Source organism: Prionailurus viverrinus, chromosome A1 (assembly GCF_022837055.1).
Source record: "Prionailurus viverrinus isolate Anna chromosome A1, UM_Priviv_1.0, whole genome shotgun sequence".
NCBI classification, from domain to species: domain Eukaryota; kingdom Metazoa; phylum Chordata; class Mammalia; order Carnivora; family Felidae; genus Prionailurus; species Prionailurus viverrinus.
In genome coordinates, this window is record NC_062561.1 from 145567202 (window position 1) to 145589508 (window position 22307).

The 22307-nt window shown below is 45.4% G+C and overlaps 1 protein-coding gene across 1 annotated transcript in view; it reads left to right on the top strand.

Annotated features, from left to right (window-relative positions):
- Positions 1 to 4325: 4325 nt before the first annotated feature.
- CKMT2 (creatine kinase, mitochondrial 2) overlaps positions 4326 to 22307 on the top strand; it is a 31102-nt gene continuing 13120 nt past the window's right edge. Inside the window, exons 1-2 of the mRNA XM_047860164.1 lie at positions 4326 to 4386; positions 21872 to 22043. Of these exons, the coding sequence (XP_047716120.1) occupies positions 21892 to 22043 (152 nt within the window). The 5' untranslated portion in view covers positions 4326 to 4386; positions 21872 to 21891. The remainder of the gene's footprint in view (positions 4387 to 21871; positions 22044 to 22307) is intronic.

Below are 22307 nucleotides of genomic sequence, written 5' to 3' on the forward strand. Positions count from 1 at the left end.
ATCAATGTTTATTTTAAAATAAAGGATTTTATTTAGATTTCTTTTCAAAGTTTGATTTTATCCCCCCTGAAAAAAATGATTCTTTTGGCTTTAAATATTTTTTTAATCTAACCTGTGAAGTTTCCCATTTTTACTACTTTTGAAATGGGGTATATTATATATGGGATATATATTATGTGGGATAAATAATACATTATTTATGACTCAAGAATAGAGCCAGAACAGAGCCAGGCTAATGCCCACAGCCAGAAGGAATAAATGAACAAGATTCATTTTCATTTCAATAAGATACCAGACTGTAAGTTTAGATAATGACTGATTACAGATGCCACTACATGAATCCTGATAATAAGACTTGGGTCAATGAAATCTAATCATACTGTCATTTTTCCATGGCTGTGAGTAACTTAAAATTAAGGCAGGGCAAAGCTAAAGTAGAAAACCATTTTGTTGTACGTATAAACACATGGATGATTCAGGAAAGTATTCATCTTGGCTACCACACAGCATGACATTAACATTAGGTTGATTGTACTTGACCTCATCTGCTCAAGAAAAGGAATAGTTCTACTTGATATTGAACCAGTGTCTTTTGCACAGCCCATTTTGTCTATCCCTAGAAAGTCAGTAGTAAAAGAGCTGGATGAGGTGCCCTAGCCCTGAGTCCTAGGCCCAGATCTACGTCTGCAAGCTGGGAGACCTTAGGCCAGCGCCGAAGCCTTCTTGAGCCTCAGTTTCCTCATCTGCAAAATGAGCTAAGAGTGAATCCTGTGCTGCCTACCTCACAGGGCTGTCATCAGGACAAAATGGGTTAGACTGTAATCTGTAAAGTGCTGTCCAGATGTGAGGCAACATGATTACCATCCTCATCTCTCTTTGGCAAAGAATTATTTAAATGTATTTCTTTCTTATTTGTGTGTGCAAGCGTGATGGACAGACCCATGTGTTGCTTTGAGAAGTGTATTGTTTGTGTCCAGTAACTTTGCAAATCTGCTGCCATTTGTGATTCTAACAGAGGGGTTTGTGATGTGTCCTAACACTTGCCAGGTGGGGTGTGGGTTACACCTATATGCAAATTAAATTTCGCCTTTCTTGATTCTCAAAAATCTCATGAGTCTCTTCATTTGATTCTTTTTGCATTTTTCTGCCTAGTCTTCTTTGTAGCAATGTGCTTCTTCAGATATTCTTTTACTTCTAAAGCTCAGGAGAAAATAAAGTTTGGAAGAACCCCATGTTGTAGGCACTAAAATATCGGAGAATTAAAGGGAACCTCAAAAAATTTCAAGGGCCATCGGGCCCCATTGTCTTTGCAGTGCTTGAAGCTTTCCTGTGATACCCACAGCTCATGTTTGACCACCTCTGTCCATCCCCAGGCACAAAGAACTCATTACTTGCCAAACAGCTCTGTTCATTTAATGGCAACTCAACATTCATGAACAGACTGAGTGTTCAGGTGGACCTAGCCCAGCCATCACTAGCTCCATCTGAGGCTAAGTTCCTCACCTATAAAAAAGATGCTTATCTGCCCTTAGAATTACTGTAATGGCTACATGGAACAGTATATTTAAAACTACTCTAACTTGGGGCACCTGGGTGGCTTAGTCAGTTAAGCATCTGACTCTTGATTTCGGCTCAGGTCATGATCTCATGCTTCATGAGATCGAGCCCCACATCAGTCTCTGCACTGACAGCACGGATCAGTGCTTGGGATCTCTCTCTCCCTCTCTCTCTGCCCCTCCCCGTCTGAAATATATAAATATTAAAAAAAAATACTCTTAACTTTTGTCAAGTAGGTAAAGTTGTGCTAATATTTGGAGCCGAAGAAAGCATGGTGCAGCTGTTGCACACAAATGAGAACTGAGGTAAGGAAGAATTTGGGTTTCTCCTATTTCACTGGCTTCCTTTTCCAATTCTGAAATGACCAATCCAGCTGGTGTGGACTCATGAGCACAGGTTCTTCTCAATTTATTATTCGGCCATCCCACACAGCATTACCTTCACCTGCCACCACATCCCAGACTTGGGATTCAGGAATGGAAGAGAGAATGATCCCAGGACAGATTTCCTCTAAAGCAAGTTGCAAGCCTCACTTCAGTTCCTGTCCATGTGGCAAGAGTCCGCCAAGTGGCCATACTGGCTAGTAGGTATGGGTAGAGCCCCTGAGCTCTGAAGGGAGTTGGCGGAGATGAGAAAGGGAGAAATGGCATATGAGAGGGATCATGTTTGAAGGATTTTTGAAACTGTGGGATTTCTGTTGAGTCTGTGTAGAGGTTGCCCCCCCCCCCGCCCTGTCATAAACTTGAAGATGACCATGTCCCCAAAACAAAAGTGGCACCCTCTTTTCTTAGCAATGTGCCCATTTGTCCTCTTCGGACCTTACTAACTCATCTAGAATTACCCTGTAAAAGATGAAGTGTTCAGGTAAGGGGTGGTGGTGCTGGGAAGTGGGGGTGGGGCACAAAACATCCATTAGTAAGGAATTGGGGAAAAAAGAAGAGGGGTTTCTCATTGTAACTTTCTTTAACCTCTATATTTCCATAAGCCTCATCATTTTTTGGATCTGGGATCCAGCTATTTCAGGGCCACTGGATTTATTTCAGTTGGTGTCTGAACTGACTGGAAACTGTGTGCCCACAAAAGAACTACTTTAGGAAGAAATAAGCCTGGGCTCCCCCTGCCCCGCCCCCACACCTTACCCCCCTCACCTCAACTCACAGAGCTCACTGCCTGTTCTGCTGGGGGGAGGCGCGGGGGGGGGGGGGGGGGGAGGGGCTCCCAGGGGCAGAAGAGGCCACGGTCCATTATGTCAGAACGTGCAAACCAGAAACTCTGACTCTTTAGATCATGCAATCACTTTTGACGGTCCCAATCTGCAGTTGTTTTAATGAAATAACATAGAAGAGCCTAGAAAATATTTGAGTAGATTGTAGAAAGCGTAAATATTACTTTGTAAAATTTTTATTCCGGGGCACCTGGGTGGCTCAGTCAGTTAAGCATCTGACTCTTAATTTTGGCTCTGGTCATGATCTCATGGTTCGTGAGTTCAAGCCCTACATGGGGCACTGCACTGACTGTTGCAGAGCCTGCTTAGGATTGTTGCTTTCTCTGAAAATAAATCAATAAACATTTTTAAAAACTTTCAATTCAGTGTAAGCCTGGTCATGATGATAGCATATATTTTAACTGAGGTATGAGCAATACACAGTAAAGTGCTTGAATCTTATGTGAACAGCTTGAGGAATTTTTACACATGTGTGCACCCACACAATCACCCCCCCCAACTCAAGAAACTTTCCAGAGCCCCGAAGGTCCCCTCATGTGCCCTCCCCTCATGTGCCCTCCTCAGTAACCCCATGCAAAGATAAAATATTTATTTTTTACCTGGTTTAGAATTAAAGGAAGCGGAAACTCTGAAAGGAAATCACTCCAGGTAGGAGGTTATTTCTGGGCTCCACCCCCTGCTCCGGGTTGGATCCTGATTAAAAAGGGAAAGGAACCAGCTGGTGGTGGTGTGCCCCTGGCGTAGAAGCTGGGTACGTGACAGTCGCCAGAGACTTAGGCAGCTCCCTCTGAAAGGTCAGGGCTGCTGCCAAAGTCCTCATGGGTCACAGCTATTTACAGTCAACCTTTCCGGTTTGGGGCGCAAGTCCCAAGGAGGGCTATTTTTAAGCAGGGATGTGGCCTGCAGGGCCTTCTGGGCGATATATTAAACTGGTAACGATTGAAAGTGAAATTGTCTAGCAGTCCACCTCAGATTGCCTGATCTAAAAGAGAAACGTGATTGTTGTCCCCGAACCCAGGCCCTAGACAACAAGTTGGAAGATCGTCTGGTCCCTGCTAATCGCCCAGAGCCTGATTAGCAGCTCGAGAGGGAACTTTAGACGTCGTCCTCTCAGGCCTCAGCTGGTGGGCGGGGGGAGGGCGTAGGGAGTTATTCTCCAGAGCTAGCCGGGGCCCCCGAGATGGCGCTGGTGAGGGAAGGAGGAAACAAATCCCCGAACAGGTGAGGCAGTCTCCCTGCCCGCGCGCTTCCACGCCAAAGCCCGGTGCTGCATGGCTGGGCGGCCAGTCAGCCAGGTTGCAGGCCCAGGAACCTGGAAGAGCCCTGGGAGAGGCCGCCTCCAGCACCGGACTTGGGGGAGGGCAACGCTTGAGAGAAAGGGCAGGTGCTAGAGACAGCCCAGTGGGGAGAGTCCCGGGCCAGCGTTCAAGGGCACCGCTGTGGGATCCAGCGCGCCCTGACCTCCGACGGGAGAGACGCGATTGGCGGAGGCGCGCCCCAGCCCCGCCCAGCCTGGGAGCCTTTTCAAGGCCAAGGCCCGCCAGCTTCCGGTACATTTCTCAGCTGTTTGCGGGCAGCGGGACGCGGGAGACTCCGGCTCCAAGGTCAGTGAGCCCACGCCAGGCTTCATTCCTGCAAAGCGGGGGCATTGCTACAGCCAGTGTGAGGGGCCATGTGTGCAGTGGGCCGAGGGCTGCGGGCGGGACCTCGTAGTCCGGCGATAACAGTTCGTTCTCGTGGGCACTGCTCCCGGGTGAGGAATTGGTGGTGCCTGTCTGAAGAAGCCTTCAGACTGTGGGCCCTAGCCGCAGCCTCCTCCCTTTCCCGCACACAGGCGCAGGTGGCCGTTCTCTGAACAGCCTTGCAGTGAGGTGCTGGCATCCACACTTGTTTGTCTCCTCGTTTTTGTCGGCAAATCAGGAATTTTTCTTGATGGGAAACCTCCATGTCTCTGAATTTGGGACGTTACTCTTCAACGAATCCAATGTTTGCTGGGATTGGTTTTCAACCTCAGTGGCATCAAAGTGCAAATCGGTGACTTGGGATAAGTAGGTGGAAAATGAACATTTTGAGGCCCTCGAAAGGAGCTAATTGCTAATTAACCCAACAGCTGGACCCAATTTAAACTGGTTAACACTATTACTAGAGATTCATTTTTGAAATCGCTAATCCATTAATAACGAGCCAAGTAATTGTTTTGCCCCCAGTGGAAGTAAAAATGCTGCGCAATTGGCCTAAACGTGTTTCATCTTATTTGCTCGGTTGGCTCGCAGGGGGTTAGTGTCAACCCTGCGTTTGTCCCTTGAGTGGATGACATCTCTGCCTTCAAATGCTCTGGTGGGTTTGGAGAGTGATGTGCTGGGACAAACCCAGATTCTTCAGATCACCTCAGTGCTGCCCTTTAGACCTTCCTTCGAGCGTTGCCCTGGCTCTGCGACCCCGCAGAGGGTCAGCTGGAATCCCATGAGGTGGTAAACCCCTCATGTGCCCTCGTGACTAGGCTTTGCCCGTTCAGCTGCTGCCCTGTTTCCAGAAGTGCCACTTTCCCTGTCTGCAACTCCCACACTTTCTCTGTTTCCGAACCCCTGTCACTGGTCTGTTTCCTCTCTGCTCAAGGAGAACAGACCCACCCTCAGAACTTCGAAAGGAGGCTTCCTGGCCAGGCAGGCTCTTCGAGAGTATATGGGTGTTGATAGCTGTGTGCCCAGCCCACTTCCTCCTCTCCATTTGTAGGTGCTTTTCCCCAAAACTTCAGCCTTTAAAGTTAAGCCTTCTCTGGGTTAAGGCTCCATTTCAGCAAAGGGCACAAGTGCCATCTACACCCGTGGACTCTGCCAGTTGCATGATCAAATCCTATCCGTAGAGATTGGACTGGAGGCCAGGTCAGTTTTCTTGACCTGGGAGGTTCAGAAAATCATGGGTTAGGAGGTGGGGTGCGGAATGGGGAGTCCTGGGCATTCAGAGGTGGGAGGACGGTTGGTTCTGAGACAGACTTTGCCTTGGCTGAGAGCCCCTGGGTCTCCATGTCTGCTACAGCTTGGAGGAGCCATTTGTCTTCTTGGGTCTCACTGCAGGGAGCCAGGCCTAAAGGTGACAGTTAGAGGTCATACCCACCTTTGCCTGGAAGCCACAGAGGATCCTATCCCTGGCCAGGGAAGGAGGCCACTCCTTTATAGCATTTTAAAGGACTAGATGGTTCCTAACTTAACCTTTTCTTGAAAACAATTTAACTATGAGAGGTGAGTCTGATAATAGTCCTATGTCTTCATTATCAGGAGGCCTACGAAAGGCCTCTGGTTTACAGGGAAAGACTGTAAATATCTCCTGCTTATGACTTGCTACTTGCTGAATAGAACAGAAATGACCAGGGGTGCCCATTAGAGTGACTGTATATCCAGTGGTGGGGAAGTAGCTTGACCCCTGTGCTCTCTGGGAGAATTGGGAGGGGACAGCCATTTTTTGCTGGCCTAGTAGACCAGCATCATGGGAATTTGTTGAGAGTGGTCTGTGGAGCTGGTCCAACCCCAAGGATGTGCTCTGTTTTGGGGTGGCTCTGTGGAACGAGAGCTGACACGTGGTCCTCCCCTTGGCCTTCCACTGCCCTCCAGCCCCAAGGAGTTCAAACACATGGACACCATGTACAGCTGGATTAGAAATAACTCTGAGTCAGCAGAAAGGCACCCGTGGCATCTCTATCCAGGAATCTCAGGCTTGAGGCAGTGACAGAATCTAAGGCCTCCACATTCCAGGATGTGACAGAACTGGACAAAACTCTTAGACCAGACCCCAGACTCTGAGTCTAGCCTAGGACGGAGAGCTATACAGCTCTTAGGCACTCTGACCAAAGGACTTAATATGGTGTGGTTCTTATTTTTTAATGGAAGGGGCAAGTAGCAACAAACATGATATTAAGGCCTTTTGCTGTGATCTTGCACCCCAGAGAGAAACCTCCCTGGCTTGGAGCACTGGAATTCTGTCAGATTTTAGCCATGATGGTGTAACCAATGGTTTTCAAATCTAGAGTCATAGAGGTGTTCCAAGTTAGGGAAACAGGCTGACAGCATCTATGGAGTGAGGGCCATAGACGACCTCCCTCCTCTCTTCTGCAATCCCTACTTCTGCATAAGGGAGGAGAGAGGAAGGAAGGAGACTAGCTCTACCTGCTTAAGAAAAAGGCAGGCGGGGGGCGCCTGGGTGGCTCAGTCGGTTAAGCGTTTGACTTCGGCTCAGGTCATGATCTCACAGTTCATGAGTTTCAGCCCCGTGTCAGGCTCTGTGCTGACAGCTCAGAGCCTAGAGACTGCTTTGGATTCTCTGTCTCTCTCTCTCTCTGCCCCTGCCCCACTGTCTGTCTCTCTTTCTGTCAAAAATAAAAAATTTAAAAATTTAAAAAAAGAAAAAGGGAGGCTGGCTCAGTGTCCCCTAAGTGGCTGGCATGCACATTGGGCACCTGGTGTGTGAATGGAGAACACTGACATCTGGGCCACTTCAGGAGTGTGAGGACAAAGAAGGAGAATGGCTTATAATATTCTGGGACTCTGGGGAGTCACACGCTTTGAGGTAATGTTCCTGTGCCCAGGAGCTGTCATGATAAATGGAAAGACACACCTGGGTTCAAATCCCAGCTCAGTCAACATGCTGTGAGACCTGGAGCAGGTCACCTAATCTCTCTTGAGCCTGTTTCCCCATTTCCAAAATAATGCTTACTCGGCAGGATTGTTGCAAAGACTAAAGACAATTTGTAAGACTCCTTGCATGGTGGTGTCTTATGGTAGGAGCTCAATAAATGTTTAAAAAAAAAAAAAGACAGGTTTGACTGGGCACGCAGGGATGGCGGCAAGGACATCCCAGGTGGAAAGGTAGAGCAGAGGGTTAGAAGTGGGTGAAGCCTGAAGGTTGTAGTAGGTAGGTGAGGGGTTGTCAGCTAGGGGTAAGATCCCCTGATAACAGGTGTCAGAGAACTTAGCCCCACTAGTTAAATCCATTTACTGAACTCAGATGTTGGTTTTCAGAGCATGATCAGTGGATCTGAAAGTATGCACTGGGCTCCTTCTAGAATGTAGTCTTGCTCTCAGATTACAAATCAAACGATTGAATGAAACATTTTAAATGCTAAAAATGTAAGCTAAAATTAACCAACATTCAGAGAAGGGGCAGACCCCGAGATAATCAGGGGTGGCTTTGAGGAGAGAGTGGTAAGTGTCCCATAACCTTAGTGTCCTTAGGGAGAAGGGACTCAAATATATTCAATGCTTGCTGCAGCTGTCACTTAATCCTTACAACATATGGGGAGAGGTTTCGTTGAGCTTGTTATATAGATGGAGTTGCTCACACTCAGGTTCCCAGACCCAGTGAGGTTTGGGAATCACCTGTGAAGCTCTTTGACAGACACATGTGATGGCTCCATTCTTGCAGAAACTCATTCAAAAGATAGAGCCTAGAAATCTGGATTTTTAACACACTTCAGAGTTGATTTACTTTTTAGCTTTTTACCTTTTTCAATCATGAAGTTAGATATGCTGTTTTTACAAGTGACACAATACAGAGTTCTATGAAGAAAAATTAGTAGTCTGCTTCCCCCCAGTCTGTTGCTCTGAAGTAACCCTTTTAGCAGTTTGAATAACTAGTGTGAATAACCTTCAATACTTATGTTCACTTAAATATATGCAAATGCATATATATTTATATTGTTAATAAAACTGGAACCATTCCTAGTCATTATTAAGCAAGTAGTTTTTCCTTTGAGCCTAAAAATATGGCATAAATGTTTATCCAGGTTAAGTGGAGGTGGTTTTAACTAATTCTTGAATAGCTGAGGAATATTCCACTGTCTAAATGTGCCACACTTACTACAACCCTTCTGATGGGCGGGTGACCTCCAGGTTTTGTTTATTTGTTTGCCACTACAAACAGTGCTCCCTCATCCGGGGACTCTCTTCTTATGTACTGGCAGCTGTATTGCTGCAGGATGGATTCCCAAAGTGTGATGCCGGGCCAGTGGGTATGCGCATGTTCATAGCTGTTTCTTGGTTCACTTTCCAAAATGGTTGTAGCGGCTCACTGAGCAGTCCAGGTGATTCTGTTCACAGCAGATGAGGGGAGGGCCCTGCAGAGCCACACCCTGTGTCAACTCCTGCCTCCCTAACCCTCTTGCAGGAGCCTTTTGAGACCTAAAGAAAGCCTCTCCTTGTCCTTTGCATGGGCCTTTATTTACTGCTTCCCCGCAGCTTTATTGCAGTGAAATTGACATATGACAGTGTATAATTTTAAAGTATACAGTTGGGTACATGTTTCTATTGTCCAGTGATTGCCAGCATAGCACTAGCTAACACCTTGATAGCATCCCATGATTACCATTTCTGTTTTGTGGTGAGAACATTTAAGATCTACCCTCTGAGCAACTTTTGAGGATATAATACAGTGTTATTAATTATACTCATTATAGTATACATTAGATACTCAGGTTTTTAGTTTTATAACTGGAAATGTGTACCTTGGACCAACATCTGTCCACGTCCTCCATTCCCCATCCCTAGTAACCACCACTGTACTCTGTTTCTAGGAGTTCATTTTTTAGGTCCCATATAAGTGATATCATACAGTATTCCTTGTTTGACTTAAGTATAAATATAAATATAAATACATATACGGACCACATCTTCTGTATCCATTCATCCTTTGGCAGACCCTGGGTTGTTTCCATATTGTGACTGTTGTGAAAAATGCTCTAATGGACACAAAGATGCAGATGACTCTTTGAGATACTGATTGCATTTCCTTTGAACATATAACCAGCAGTGGGAATGCTGATCATATCGAAGTTCTATTTAATTTTTGAGTTATCTACCTACTGTTTTCCATAGTGGCTATACCAATCCGTTTACATTCCCACCAAGAGTGCACAAAGGTTCCCTTTTTCCACATCCTCACAAATAGTTACATCTTGATTTTATTTTATCTTTTTTACTGAAGTATAATTAACATACAGTGTTATATCAGTTTCCAGTGTACAACATGATTCAACAATTCAGTACATTGCTCTGTGGTCATCACAATAAGCGTAGTCGCCACCTGTCACTAAACAATGTTATTAGTATTATTGACTATATTCCCTATGCCGTACTTTTCATCTCTGTAACTTATTTCATAACTGAAATTTTGTACCTCTTAATCCCCACCCGTCATGTATTTCATCCATCCCCCACCCATCTCCCTTCTGACAACTAGCAGTTTGTCCTCTGTATTTAAGAGTCTATTTGTTTTTGTCTCTTTTTTCTTGGTTCAGTTGTTTTATTTCTTCAGTTCCACGTATAAATGAAATCGTGTGGTATTTTTCTTTTTCTCTCTTACTTATTTCACTTCACATTATTAGGTCCACCCATGTTGTTGCAGATGGCAAGATCTCCTGCTTTTTTATGACGTGTGTGTGTGTGTGTGTGTGTGTGTGTGTGTGTGTGTGTGTGTATACACACCTCTCTTCTTTATCCATTCATCTATTCATGGGCAGTTGGGTTGTTTCCGTATCTTAGCTATTGTAAATAATGTTGCAATAAACATGGAACTACACATATCTCTTTGAATTATTACTTGTTTTCTTTGGGTAAATACCCAGTAGTAAAATTACTGGGTTCTGTGGTATTTCTATTATCAGTCTTTTGAGGAACTCCCATACTATTTTCCACAGTGGCTGTGCCAATTTGCATTCCCACCAACAGTGCACCAAGGGTTCCTTTTTCTCTACATATTTACCAACACTTGTTATTTCTTGTCTTTTTGATTATGGCCACTCTGATACATATAAGGTGCTATCTCATTGTGGGTTTGATTTGCATTTCCCTTATGATTAGTGATAGAGCATCTTTTCATGTGTCTGTGGGCCATCTGCATAGCATGGATCTTTATTTAGTGGTCTCCACAGAAACAAAATTTCTGATTTGGAGTAGCTAAGTGTAATCATCCTGTAGAAAAGGTCCTGCACTCCAGCCTCAGGGTGCCCTGGGCAAGCAGCAGACCTACGAAGTCCCTGTAGATGGGGCCGAGAAGGAGAAGATACCAGGTCAGGGCTGAAGAAAATGAGCGTTCCTGGAAGGAAACTACAGTTACCAGAAGGGTTGCAGTCTGGAGGGCAGAAACAGTGCATCCTGAAGGACCAGGCATCCTTAGGACAGTGAGGAGCCTAGGGACAAGGCTCAGTCTTGGCTGTGGAAACCCAGGAAAACCCTAGAAGACAGCCTCACCCAGAAAGTGGCCTGACAAAGCACCCTGGGAAGAACGTTATGTGGCTCCAGGCAGGCTCCACAATCATCCCCTTGGCCTTCCCAGGTCACTGGTGGGTGCTTTCTGTGTGTTCAGTTGGTAACCCTGTTAGTCGTAAGGAGTGAAGAAGCCCTCAGACCACTTCCCTGGGACAAAGCTGGGCTGTTTGCTGAGGTGAAGGGACAATGTTCTCAAACACAGTGGCAGCAGGTAGGGGTAACCTCTCAAAAGTAGCACAAAGTAATATTAACAAAAGTGGACACATGTTCAGCCTTTAATAAGTGCCAGATACTGTTGTCCAGGTTGCACATGGACTTCCTTTTGAATCCTTTCTCATTTTTATTATTATTTTCATTTTATATTTGAGAAAAGTAAGACTTGGAAAGCAAAGTAAACCTTTCTCAAGACAGTAGAGAATTGTAAGTGGCAGAGCTGGATATAAATCCAGGATTCTGGCTTCAGAGCCTCCAATCATGATACTACACCTGTGTCTGTTTGTTGTCACTAGTTCCCTGTCACTCTCTGGTGTCCAAACAGGGCCTGGGTGAGCACCCAGGAAGGCTGAATGAGAGGATTTAGAAACAGGGTGGATAGCTGAACAATTGCCATCCTTTCCAGACTAGACCTCTCTTATAAGCCCTCAATCACATTAAAGAACATTCCCTCCAGGGGTGCCTGGCTGGCTTAGTTGGTAGAGCGTGCAACTCTTGATCTTGAGGTTGTGTGTTCAAGCCCCATGTTGGGGGTAGAGCTTACTTTAAAGAAAGGAAAGAAAGAAAAGAAAGACATTCCTTCCAGAATACATCACAGACCCCTTCTGTTCAACCTGATCGTCCTGTCTTTGCCTGACCCCAAGGCTGCTCCCCAGCCAAGATTCCCAGTCAAGTGAAATTCTCAAGTCAGAAGAAATTCTCAGTCCACACCTGATTGGTCAAAAAAGCCCTGTGGGCCCACGCACTAAGTATCTTGGAAATTCTGCCATCTATCTCCATGAAACCTTCCCCACCACCATGGGGAGAAGCCTGGAGAATCTCCTGCTTAGTTTATTCCAGGACACTAGGACATCATTTCCCTGCCTCTAGACCCCTTTCCCTTCCTCACCAATTTAGTAACATCAGCCACAAGAACTTTTTTTTTTAAGTTTATTTATTTATTTTGAGAAAGAGATGAGCAGGAGAGGGTCAGAAAGAGAGGGAGAGTCCAAAGCAGGCTCTGCACTGTCAGCACAGGGCCTGACGCAGAGCTTGAACCCACGAACCGCGAAATCATGATGTGAACTGAAATCAAGAGTCAGATGCTCAACCAACTGAGCCACCCAGGCACCCTGAGCCAGAAGAACGGCTAATGCCTTTATGTCAGTATTTGTGCTAAGGGCTCATTTAATCCTCACAAAACCTCTATGAGTAGGGCCTATGATTAGCCTTATTGTACAGGTGAAGAAACTGAGCAACACTTCTCAAACAATTTGTGGCAAAAGCTGTTATTAATATCTAATCCATAGTACACCAATACATTTGTAAAACACCATAAGGCACAATTACTAGAAGAATAAAAGACCCACAAAATACCAGCTTGAATTTTCTTCATTAAAATTTCTCTATCAATGTGTCATAAGTGTTCTAAATGCTTACTCTCAGTTTCTATACTTCTCTCATCATGAAATGGTTTAACAGTCCACAGACCACACCTTGGCAGCGTTAGTCTGGAGCCAACCTTCCATAAATCTAGTAAAATTATTCCTCTGCGAAAAACCCTGTCCTTTGACCATCTCAGAATCAAGTTACAGGTTTCACAGTGACATTCTTCTTGTTCTGGCTTCTACAGCTCTCTCTGCAGTCTCTACCCCTGCCTTTGATCTCCCTGGCTGCCCACTGCCCTCATGACTCCCTGCCTCTGCATTGTTCTCCTCTGTCTGCAGTGTCCTCCTGGCAAAGTGACATCCCCAGAGGTTTTTCACCTTCTCCAGAAAAATCCTCCTGATCCTCCAGCAGACTTGGGTCTTCTCCCCTGTTAATTCTCTTTGCTCATGTCACTTGTGATTATAATCTGTTTTTACAATGATCTCTCACTCTGTCTCTCTTACCAGACCATGAGCTTCGGGAGGGCAGCCCCAGCATCTGACACAGGAATTGATTCTCTAATGTTGTTCAATGGATGGATAGTCAGACAGACAGGTGGACAAACGGGTGGATGAATAAATGAGATTCAAGGCTAGCTCTCAGGCTGCAGTGTGACCCTCTCCACTGCATTCACATTTTGCATTGGTCACTCACTGAGGGGTTGGCCTTGACCTCATTCGGATGTGTCCCTCAAAGCTACAGGTGTTCTAGAATGTAGAATCAGTCAAGGTTGTCCCTAAATCATGGGGTTTTCCTTGGACCTTTGGGGATAGGCAGCCACCACAAATCCTAGGCAGATTCAGTCCCAGTTTAATTCAACTCTAGAAATTTTAGGGCAATTATTTTCCATAGAGTCCCTCCAAAGCCCAATTTAGGTTAGTGACATTGGCCCAGGATGCTGGGTCTTCATTCTGATGATTCTGGACCCAGACAGAGAACAGGGGTACTACAGCATTCAAAGGTAGATTAAGTCTCATGTGTACTAAGGGCAATGGCCATTCTCCCACTTGGAAGATGCCTGGAAAGCAGCTGGCCAGAAAGAGGCAATTCATGTAGGCATCCACAGCCGTGTTTATGCACGTGGGTGTGCAGTGTTGGTCATTGTTTTTGCTCTAATCCTTTGTGGTTTGTGACCTGGTACCAGTCACAGGGCAGGCAAGGGCAAGAAATACCTTGGTCTGAATAACACAAGACAAGCACATTGTAGCTGAATGGTGTGGTCCCAAATCAGACTGTGGTCTCCCAGGAGCTCCCAAGGGGCTCTGGCTTCCCTGGTAGAACACCTCTCCCATGACTTAGAGTGGCCCAGGAATGGTGCTGCTTAAGAGCATAGACTGTGAGAACAAACTGCTGGCCTTGAATTCCAGGAGCAAGTTATGTTACCTTTCTTTACCTCCATTTGCCCATCTGTAAAGTGGGGATAATAAGAACATCAACCGGAGCACCTGGGTGGCTCAGTTGTTTGAGCTTCTGACTTCAGGTTAGGTCATGATCTGGAGGTTCATGAGTTTGAGCCCATACCATCAACATGGAGCCCCAAGCACGGATTATTATCCCCCAAGCAGAGATTCTCTCTCTCTCTCTCTCTCTCTCTCTCTCTCTTTCTTTCTCTCTGCCCCTCCCTCTAAACAAACAAACAAACTTAAAAAAAAAAAAAAAAAAGAGCATCAACCTCATGAGTCTGTTGTGAGGATTGAATGGGCTAATAGCCATAAAGCCCAGCACATGAGTGCTACATAGGAATTTTCCCCTCAGACTCTGAGCTCTGTAAAACCTGTCCCATAATAAACACTTAAATATTTATCAACATAAAATAAAAATATACCTATCATCACCACCTCATCATCCTGTCTTCCCTCTCCCTTCATCGCTGCTCACTGTGACTTCTCTCCACCTGAAGCACATCAGTGTCATTCACAGTGACTTTGACCCACACCACCGGACTACTTCTGGGAGTTCGCTGTCAAGATGTTCCTGGAGGGTGGAAGAAGCATTGAGTGTACACCCTTTGGTTCTGCTTTCCCTCAGGGGTGCCCAGAATGATGCCTGTGTGTTGGTTGGCAATTTGGCCGTGAGCTCCCTGTGGAAACCCTGACTGAGAGAAACCATTCAGTATCCCTAAGAAACCATGAAGGACCAATGCAGCTGGAACTGACTAGCAGCTACATTCCTTGGGAGACCAGAGGTTGGCTCCATCCAAACATACTGTAGTTTTGATTATTAAATCTTATAAGTAAAAACACGATCTTCATTTAAATGAGTGCCTACTAAAACTCTATATGTACTTTACTTTCATCTGTGTGACCTTGAGCTGTTTGTTAACCTCTGTCTTTGAGTTCCCTCATCTGTGACATGGGGCAAGATATTTGCTCCTCAAGGCTGTTGTGGAGAAAGTACCTGGCCCTTAGACATACTCCCTAATTTTGATTTTCCGCCCTTATTAAGACATGGGAAAATTTTCAGTAATTATGTAACAGTGAAATGGGTTGTTCTGGGAAGTGGTGAGATGCCCTGCTCTGCTGGTGTTGGAGGAAGGCTGAGGGGAAGGGGGTGCCTGCACTCCAGCCAACTACTGAAGTCCCTTTGACTCTGAGTCACCATGTTCATTCCCTCACTTAGCATTTATGGCAAACCTTCATGCACAAGCCAGTGGGCTTGAGAAGCAAGAATTGTGACCTCGTCCTATGGTCATTGGGTCTTGTCTCTATGAAGTGTGGGATCAGTTCTGAGGGATGTCCACCCTTGGCTGGAGCCCTGCTGAGCTGCTGACGCAGTACTCCCCCACCCATAGGAAGGGGAGAAAACAAAATTATTGCTTCCTAGTGAAAAAAAGGGAAAGAGCCCCTCCCCTTTTCTTAGAGCATTTTCTTTAGAAAACTTGTAAGTTCTTTCTCTGTCCCTTTGAGATATATATAAATCTTACTAAGAGTAAGCAAGGATCCATACAGTTTTACAACCTAGAAATGTTTTTCTTGAGAGCCTGGGAGCATTTCTTTGAAATGTATACATCAAGAAGGATAGGCCCCTACCTCCCAGTCTCAAGATGCCAGGCTTCAAGTTGTAAAACTACCTGCTGTCATAGCAACAAGAGAAGCTTATTTTTCTTTTGGATAGAGGCAATTAGCTAACACAAATGGCCACCCCAGTTTGAGATGAATTTAGAATAAGCTCTGTGTGACAAATAATGCTGTTGTGTCTTTTTGAGTTACCTCGAGAGCATGTATGTAACGGCCGTATCTGCATGGCTCAATAAAAGGGTGAGATTTAGTTCTGTTTTTGCAACGTCTTTTAGGAGACTGCCTGTGATATGTATCACAGTCTGGCTTAGTGCATAGTCAGCAATAAATTTCTTCTCTTTCTTTCCTATAATTTGTGGAGAGGCATTTCTGGATGACAGATTTTAGTTAAATTTCCCCAACACCCAGCACTGGCTCCTCGTCTGCCGTCTCCTTCCCCGCCTGCCTGCTCAGTCAGAGAATTCCTGCTGGAAGGAAGAGAATGCATGTTAGGCTTCTTGCTCTGCTGGGAGGCTTTGCCTGTTGTCTGTGGGACAGCCTGTACTGGATCTCCCTTGGAAACAGCTGAAGTCAGGCTCAATTGGCTCTGAGAGCTCAGTCGGTTATGGCAGAGAGATCAGAGGCCTGCACTGGGCTCCTCTCATGAGCAGCTTGTAGAGACCAGGAACTTGAGCAAGGAAATGGTGAAATCCAGCCTACTCGTCTCGCTTGGTTGCTTTTATGATAGGATTTCAAAAGCAATGGCTGAAATGGATGTGTTTCATATAAGTAGACTTTTTTTTTTTTTCCCTTAAGTTTTGACCGAGGAAGCTAGCTTACAAAATTGATTCTAAGTTGGCTTGGATACCAGGCCTGGGGCTTCATAGCAAATTAAAAGTGCAAATTACTTGGTAGCAAAGGAGCCAGGCAAGAGGGGTAAAGTGCCTTTGGGAATAGCTCAAGGTAAAGGGTCCATTCCCTTAGAACTACATGCATTGTCTGAAAGGACATAAGCAGGAGGCTGGTAAGATTTCCTCCTCCTGGAAATCAGGCAAAGCACTGCTCACAAATAATTAAGTCAGAGAAGAAATGTTTATTGAGCAGCTATTATGTTTAAGGATCCCATCATTAAAGATTTTGGCCATCAGCTGGGAAGGCAATGCTAACATAGTAAGCAGTTCCTTAACATGCCAGGAGATATATGACAGTTGAGTTCACTAACAGGTGTCAAAACACTGTGTAGGGTACATGCAGATGAATGAGCAGCCCACGAGGGCTTTGGAAATTCAGAGAGAAAGCAGTCACCTTGGGCTAGAGGGGCACAGAGAAGTTTTGTGCAGACTGAGGCACCAGGCTATGGTTCAGTCAGGAGAAAGATGGAGAGTAAAGTCCAAATTAGAGAGGCAGTAAGAAACAATACTTTAACCAAACAGTAATGATTTTACAAAAACAAATTTGTGTAGTTTATTGCATTATCACAAAACCACATATAAGTAAACTGATATTTTAAAATATATCTTATTTTATATTATATAGAGAGAGACACTAGAATATCAGATATATGGTATAATATTATATCTATATTACAGAGATTGGTACTGAGATCTATAGCTCTCAACCTGAGAGTCAGGCTGGGGCACTGTGTGTGGTGTTTGGGGCACCCATGACAGTCCCTGACAGTGTGTGTACATGTGCCACGTGAGCTTTCCCAAAATTTCTAATGAGTTTATTTAGTTGACATTTGTGCCTCTCCCCCCAGATAAGTCAGGATTCCTCTCCCAGGGAACACTGGCCACTGAGTATCATAACGCTGAGGGAAAGTGGCTTCTAAACTTCTGTTGCCTGTGTTCCTGTGCCCATCTGTTCAGCTCTCTGGCCTCGCATCCCCACTCTATCCACTTAGTTGACGCCCGCCTTCTCATGTGGATCCCGGCAGCCTCAGAGTGGCTTCCTACCCCAGCAAGAAGCTTACAATTCATTTATGAAATAATGCTACTGGGAGCCTACCAAGTGCCAGGTGCTGTGCTAAGCAATGGTGATGCAACTGTGAGCAAAGGAACCAAGTTCCTTCCTTTGGGGGTTTATAATTTATTTGGGGGAGATGGTCAATAAAAAAGAAAACAGATAAAATAATTATAGGTGGGGATGAGTGCCAAGATGGAAACAGACAGGGTATTATTCAGAGAAACTGGGAATGATGCCGAATTTCAAGCAAGCCGTCAGGCAAAAAGAACAGCAAAAACCAAAACCTTAAAGTGGATCCCTCTCTCCCTGTGGTGAGGGTGCCTGGATGTGGAGGCCTTTGTCCCTGGAGAAGCACCACAGCTGCTCTGGCCCCTCATCTCCTGTCTCCAGCCATCTCTTCACAGAACAGTTCAGTATGTTACACTAATGCTTGGGGCATGGAGAGAACCAAAAAAATTAAAAAGCTTTGCAAGGAAGCCTCAGATTTCTTTACACGTCAAATTTTTGTCCTGATGGTTTCACAAGATATACTGACTTATAAAATCACCATGTTTAGAAACTAGGCAAAGCCAAATAGCGACCACTTTGGTGGACATGGATTATCTCTTATATACCTTTTTCCAGCTTATTTATGCCCCATGTTACCTACCATCTTACCATCTGTGTAGGTAACAAATCCAGCCTCTTCTAAGTAGAGACTTCAGCTGTAGATAGTGCTTATGTAATATTTGGGGCCTTCTGGGTAAAGTAAAGCAATGTTCTTCCTGTGTAGCTTAAAAAAAATTTTTTTTCAATGTTTATTTATTTTTGAGAGACAGAGACAGAGCATGAGCTGGTGAGCTGGGGAGGGGCAGAGAGAGAGAGAGAGAGAGGGGGGGGGAATGAATCCCAAGCAGGCTCCGCCCTGTTAGCACAGAACCTGACGCAGGGCCCGACCTCACAAACCGCCAGATCAGGACTTGAGCTGAAATCAAGAGTCGGATGCTTAACCGACTGAGCCACCCAAGTGTCCTGAGGAAAAAATGGTTTGTTTTTTTTTTTTTAATTTTTTTTTCAACGTTTATTTATTTTTGGGACAGAGAGAGACAGAGCATGAACGGGGGAGGGGCAGAGAGAGAGGGAGACACAGAATCGGAAACAGGCTCCAGGCTCTGAGCCATCAGCCCAGAGCCTGACGCGGGGCTTGAACTCACGGACCGCGAGATCGTGACCTGGCTGAAGTCGGACGCTTAACCGACTGCGCCACCCAGGCGCCCCGGAAAAAATGGTTTTAATGCAAGCCTGGCTCTGGCTCTTTGGGGAGCAGCTGTACCCAGGGTCCCCAGGCCATTCAATGAGACCCTTGGCTCAGTCTCACTCCCAAGTGTATCAATTGGGACCTCAACCGTGAAATTCATTGTTCCTGCGTGTCTTGAAGAGTGAACGACATAGAGTCAATGATGTACGAATCTTCACTAAAACTTTGTGTCAGAATCACAGAAAGAGCACTGAGGACTTTGAGCTCCAGGATTGCTTTGCTTGCTGCACCCAAAGCCTCCGCAGGATTACTGGCAGGGATCCTACGCCATTGCTCGGACAGGAGTACAATGTTGGAACTCTTGGATGTAAATTAACGTTATTTCCAAAACCAGAATCTAGATAAGATGACATTTCAAACATTAATATTCTGAGTCAGACACCCTCCTACACCTCATCCTCACAGGAAGGCCTTTGAAGACCACTGGTTGTCAGTTGGCTACACACAGACACCATTACCCTCCCCTTCCTCCTGACTCTGCTCAAGATTTATCTTCTCAGGGCGCCTGGGTGGCTCAGTCGGTTGAGTGTCTGACTTCGGCTCAGGTCATCATCTCATGGTTCATGAGTTCCAGCCCCGCGTCAGGCTCTCTGCTGCCCGCACAGAGCCTGCTTGTCCCCAATCTCTCTACCCCTCCCCTACTTGTGCTCTTTCTCTCTCTCAAAGATAAATACACATTAAAAAAAACATTGACCTTCTCAAACAGACTCTGATGTGAATACATATTTGTGTACAAGCAAATTAAGGAAAGAAAAATAAAGATGACATTTGAGTCAGCCTCAGAAACTAATGCATTTCTTTGTCTGAACTGTCCTAGCTTATTTTTTGGCCCATATATTGCTTGAAAAGCATTTGGACAAAGCTTCTTTTACTTTGACGAGTTCTCTGATAAATCTCAGAGATGACAGCATTGCCTTCCTGCTCAGGGAATAGACTGCAGGGTGTGGACAAAGGTGAAACAGACCCTAAAGATGGAGGTTAGTGTTGCCTGCCACACCCGAGGGTCAGGAGGTATCAGTGCAGTTCTTGGAGAAGCCCTCACCTACTCTTGGATAGAGACCAATAGTAATAGCCCAGGTTGTGTGATGGGATTAATGTTGGGCCATTACAAATCCCTAGGACATCTTGAAGAATGGCCCATTTCTCTTGCCTATTGATTAATAAAGTAATTGCTGTTGTCTTTAAGACTTAGGAAATTGTTTTGAGGCATTAGCATAGAGGAAAGGCTCTCTGATTCCCTGGGCTAAAAAAAAAAAAAAAAAAAAGTCCTCACTTTTTTCAAGGACTTTGGTGCCTTTTGTTGAGAGGTTCAAGTTTCCCTATAGTATTGCTTAAAATGATGTTAAATAGAGACTTCCAGGTGGAGACCCTGGAAGCATAAAAAGTTCAGACTGATCCCAGTTCCCAAAATGCAATCGTGGAAGAGAGTGGATCTCCAAAGTGAATTGTGTGTAAGCCATGTCACCCTGACCTTATTAAAAGTCTGTCTTCCATTGGGTGGCCCAGGGTTTCAGCCACAGCCATACAGTGGGCTCTCTGCACCATCCAACCCAGCTAAGCTTGGAGGATCTTGAAACAGAGTCTCTGGAACCTTCTCAATTTTAGGGAAAAAATTTCGCACTCCATGTATGTGGACATCCTAGAGATCAGTATAATGCAAGAGTACTTAGAGTGACCTGCTCTATTGCTCTCTACTCAACAACCCGTATTAAAAAGCTCCCAGCTGGGTGATGATGGATTAACTGGTCATTCTGATCTCTGGGCAATAGCACACACAGCAGGGTATCTGTTTGGGCATGTGCTTATCCTGATTTTTATTCTTTGTTGATATCATGTAATTACTTGTTTAGATGTATATACGTTTTCTCCATTTTGTCTGTATCTCAGGCTGTCCTTCTATTGTCTGCTTTTCTATTTCCTAAAGTATGTATTTTAGTGGCTCCTTCGTTACTGATCTACGCTTTCTTTTCATTCTCATTTTTGAAAGATAGTTTGATTCTGTTGGCTCCTAATTCCTCTTTGTGTGCTTGATCTTTGAGGGCTTGTTGCTTGATCTTCATCTATCTGTAGGAACCCAGAGCCTACACTGAGTATACTTTCCTGATTATGCTCTGCTGGAAGCCAGGGATGGGGTGGGGGTGGGGGTTGCTGACCTTGAACCACTTTAGCTCCTCTCAAGGGTCCTAATTCACTAGGGGAGTCACAGATGGAGCTCTACAACTCACTGTTGGTATCCCAACCTTAGTGCTCAGATGGACAACCGTCCTCAAGATAACCCAAACCTCCTGGCTTGTTACTTGGAGCTGTGACACCATCTCATTTGGGGTGAGTGGAGTAGGAGGGTAGTCCTCAGAGATGTATTCTTCCAAGCCCAGGAACCTTTTTTTTTTTTTTTTTTTTAACATTTTTATTTATTTTTGAGACAGGGAGAGACAGAGCATGAACAGGGTAGGGTCAGAGAGAGGGAGACACAGAATCTGAAACAGGCTCCAGGCTCTGAGCTGTCAGCACAGAGCCCGACGCAGGGCTCGAACTCACGGAACGCAAGATCATGACCTGAGCTGAAGTCGGCCGCGCAACCGACTGAGCCACCCAGGCGCCCCGCCCAGGAACCTATCTTACGCAGGCTGTCCTCAGTGTGCAATGGCAGGGTCTGACGGAGCACCTGGTGTGTCAAATAGCCAGAAACAGAAACTCTGTTGTTTCTTTTTTTTTTGTATTATTACCGGAGAAAATGGCACGGACTTGAGGCAGTTTGACATTCACAATGTCTAAAACTACCCAGATTTCCCCAACCAGTGTGAAGGGGTGTGGGCAAGGAAAGCAGAAAGAGAAACACAAAGCAAACCAAAAGAGAGGTGATGGCTCCTGAAGTTCTTTCTCTTGCCTGGTGGTCTCTGTGCTATGGTAAGTGTCTATCCCGTGAGGCTGTCTAATCCCGTGTCTCTGCTTCCAGACACTCATCCAAGAGGAAGGATGGCCAGTGTCTTCTCTAAGCTGCTAACTGGCCGCAATGCTTCTCTGTTACTTGCTACCGTGGGCACCGGTGCCCTGACCACCGGCTACCTGCTGAACCGGCAGAACCTGTGTGCTGAGGCCCGGGGACAGCACAGGCTGTTCCCACCAAGGTAAGTCCTTTGGATTTAAAAAAAACTCCAAGTGTCAGCCAGAAATATGCTTTCCCCTGCTGGAAACTGTCAGCAAGGGTCCCTCTTTTTGCTTTTGAGAATGATTAAATCAGACTAACAGTTTTAAGACTCACTAAGCACAGTGACCTGTGGTGAACTCAAGGAAGTACAGTGTCTTCATTCCTGCCCACAACTGGTAGTCTAGTTCAACAGCAATAATAGTAATAATTAACCTTTACTGAGCATCTTTGTGTGTTAAACACT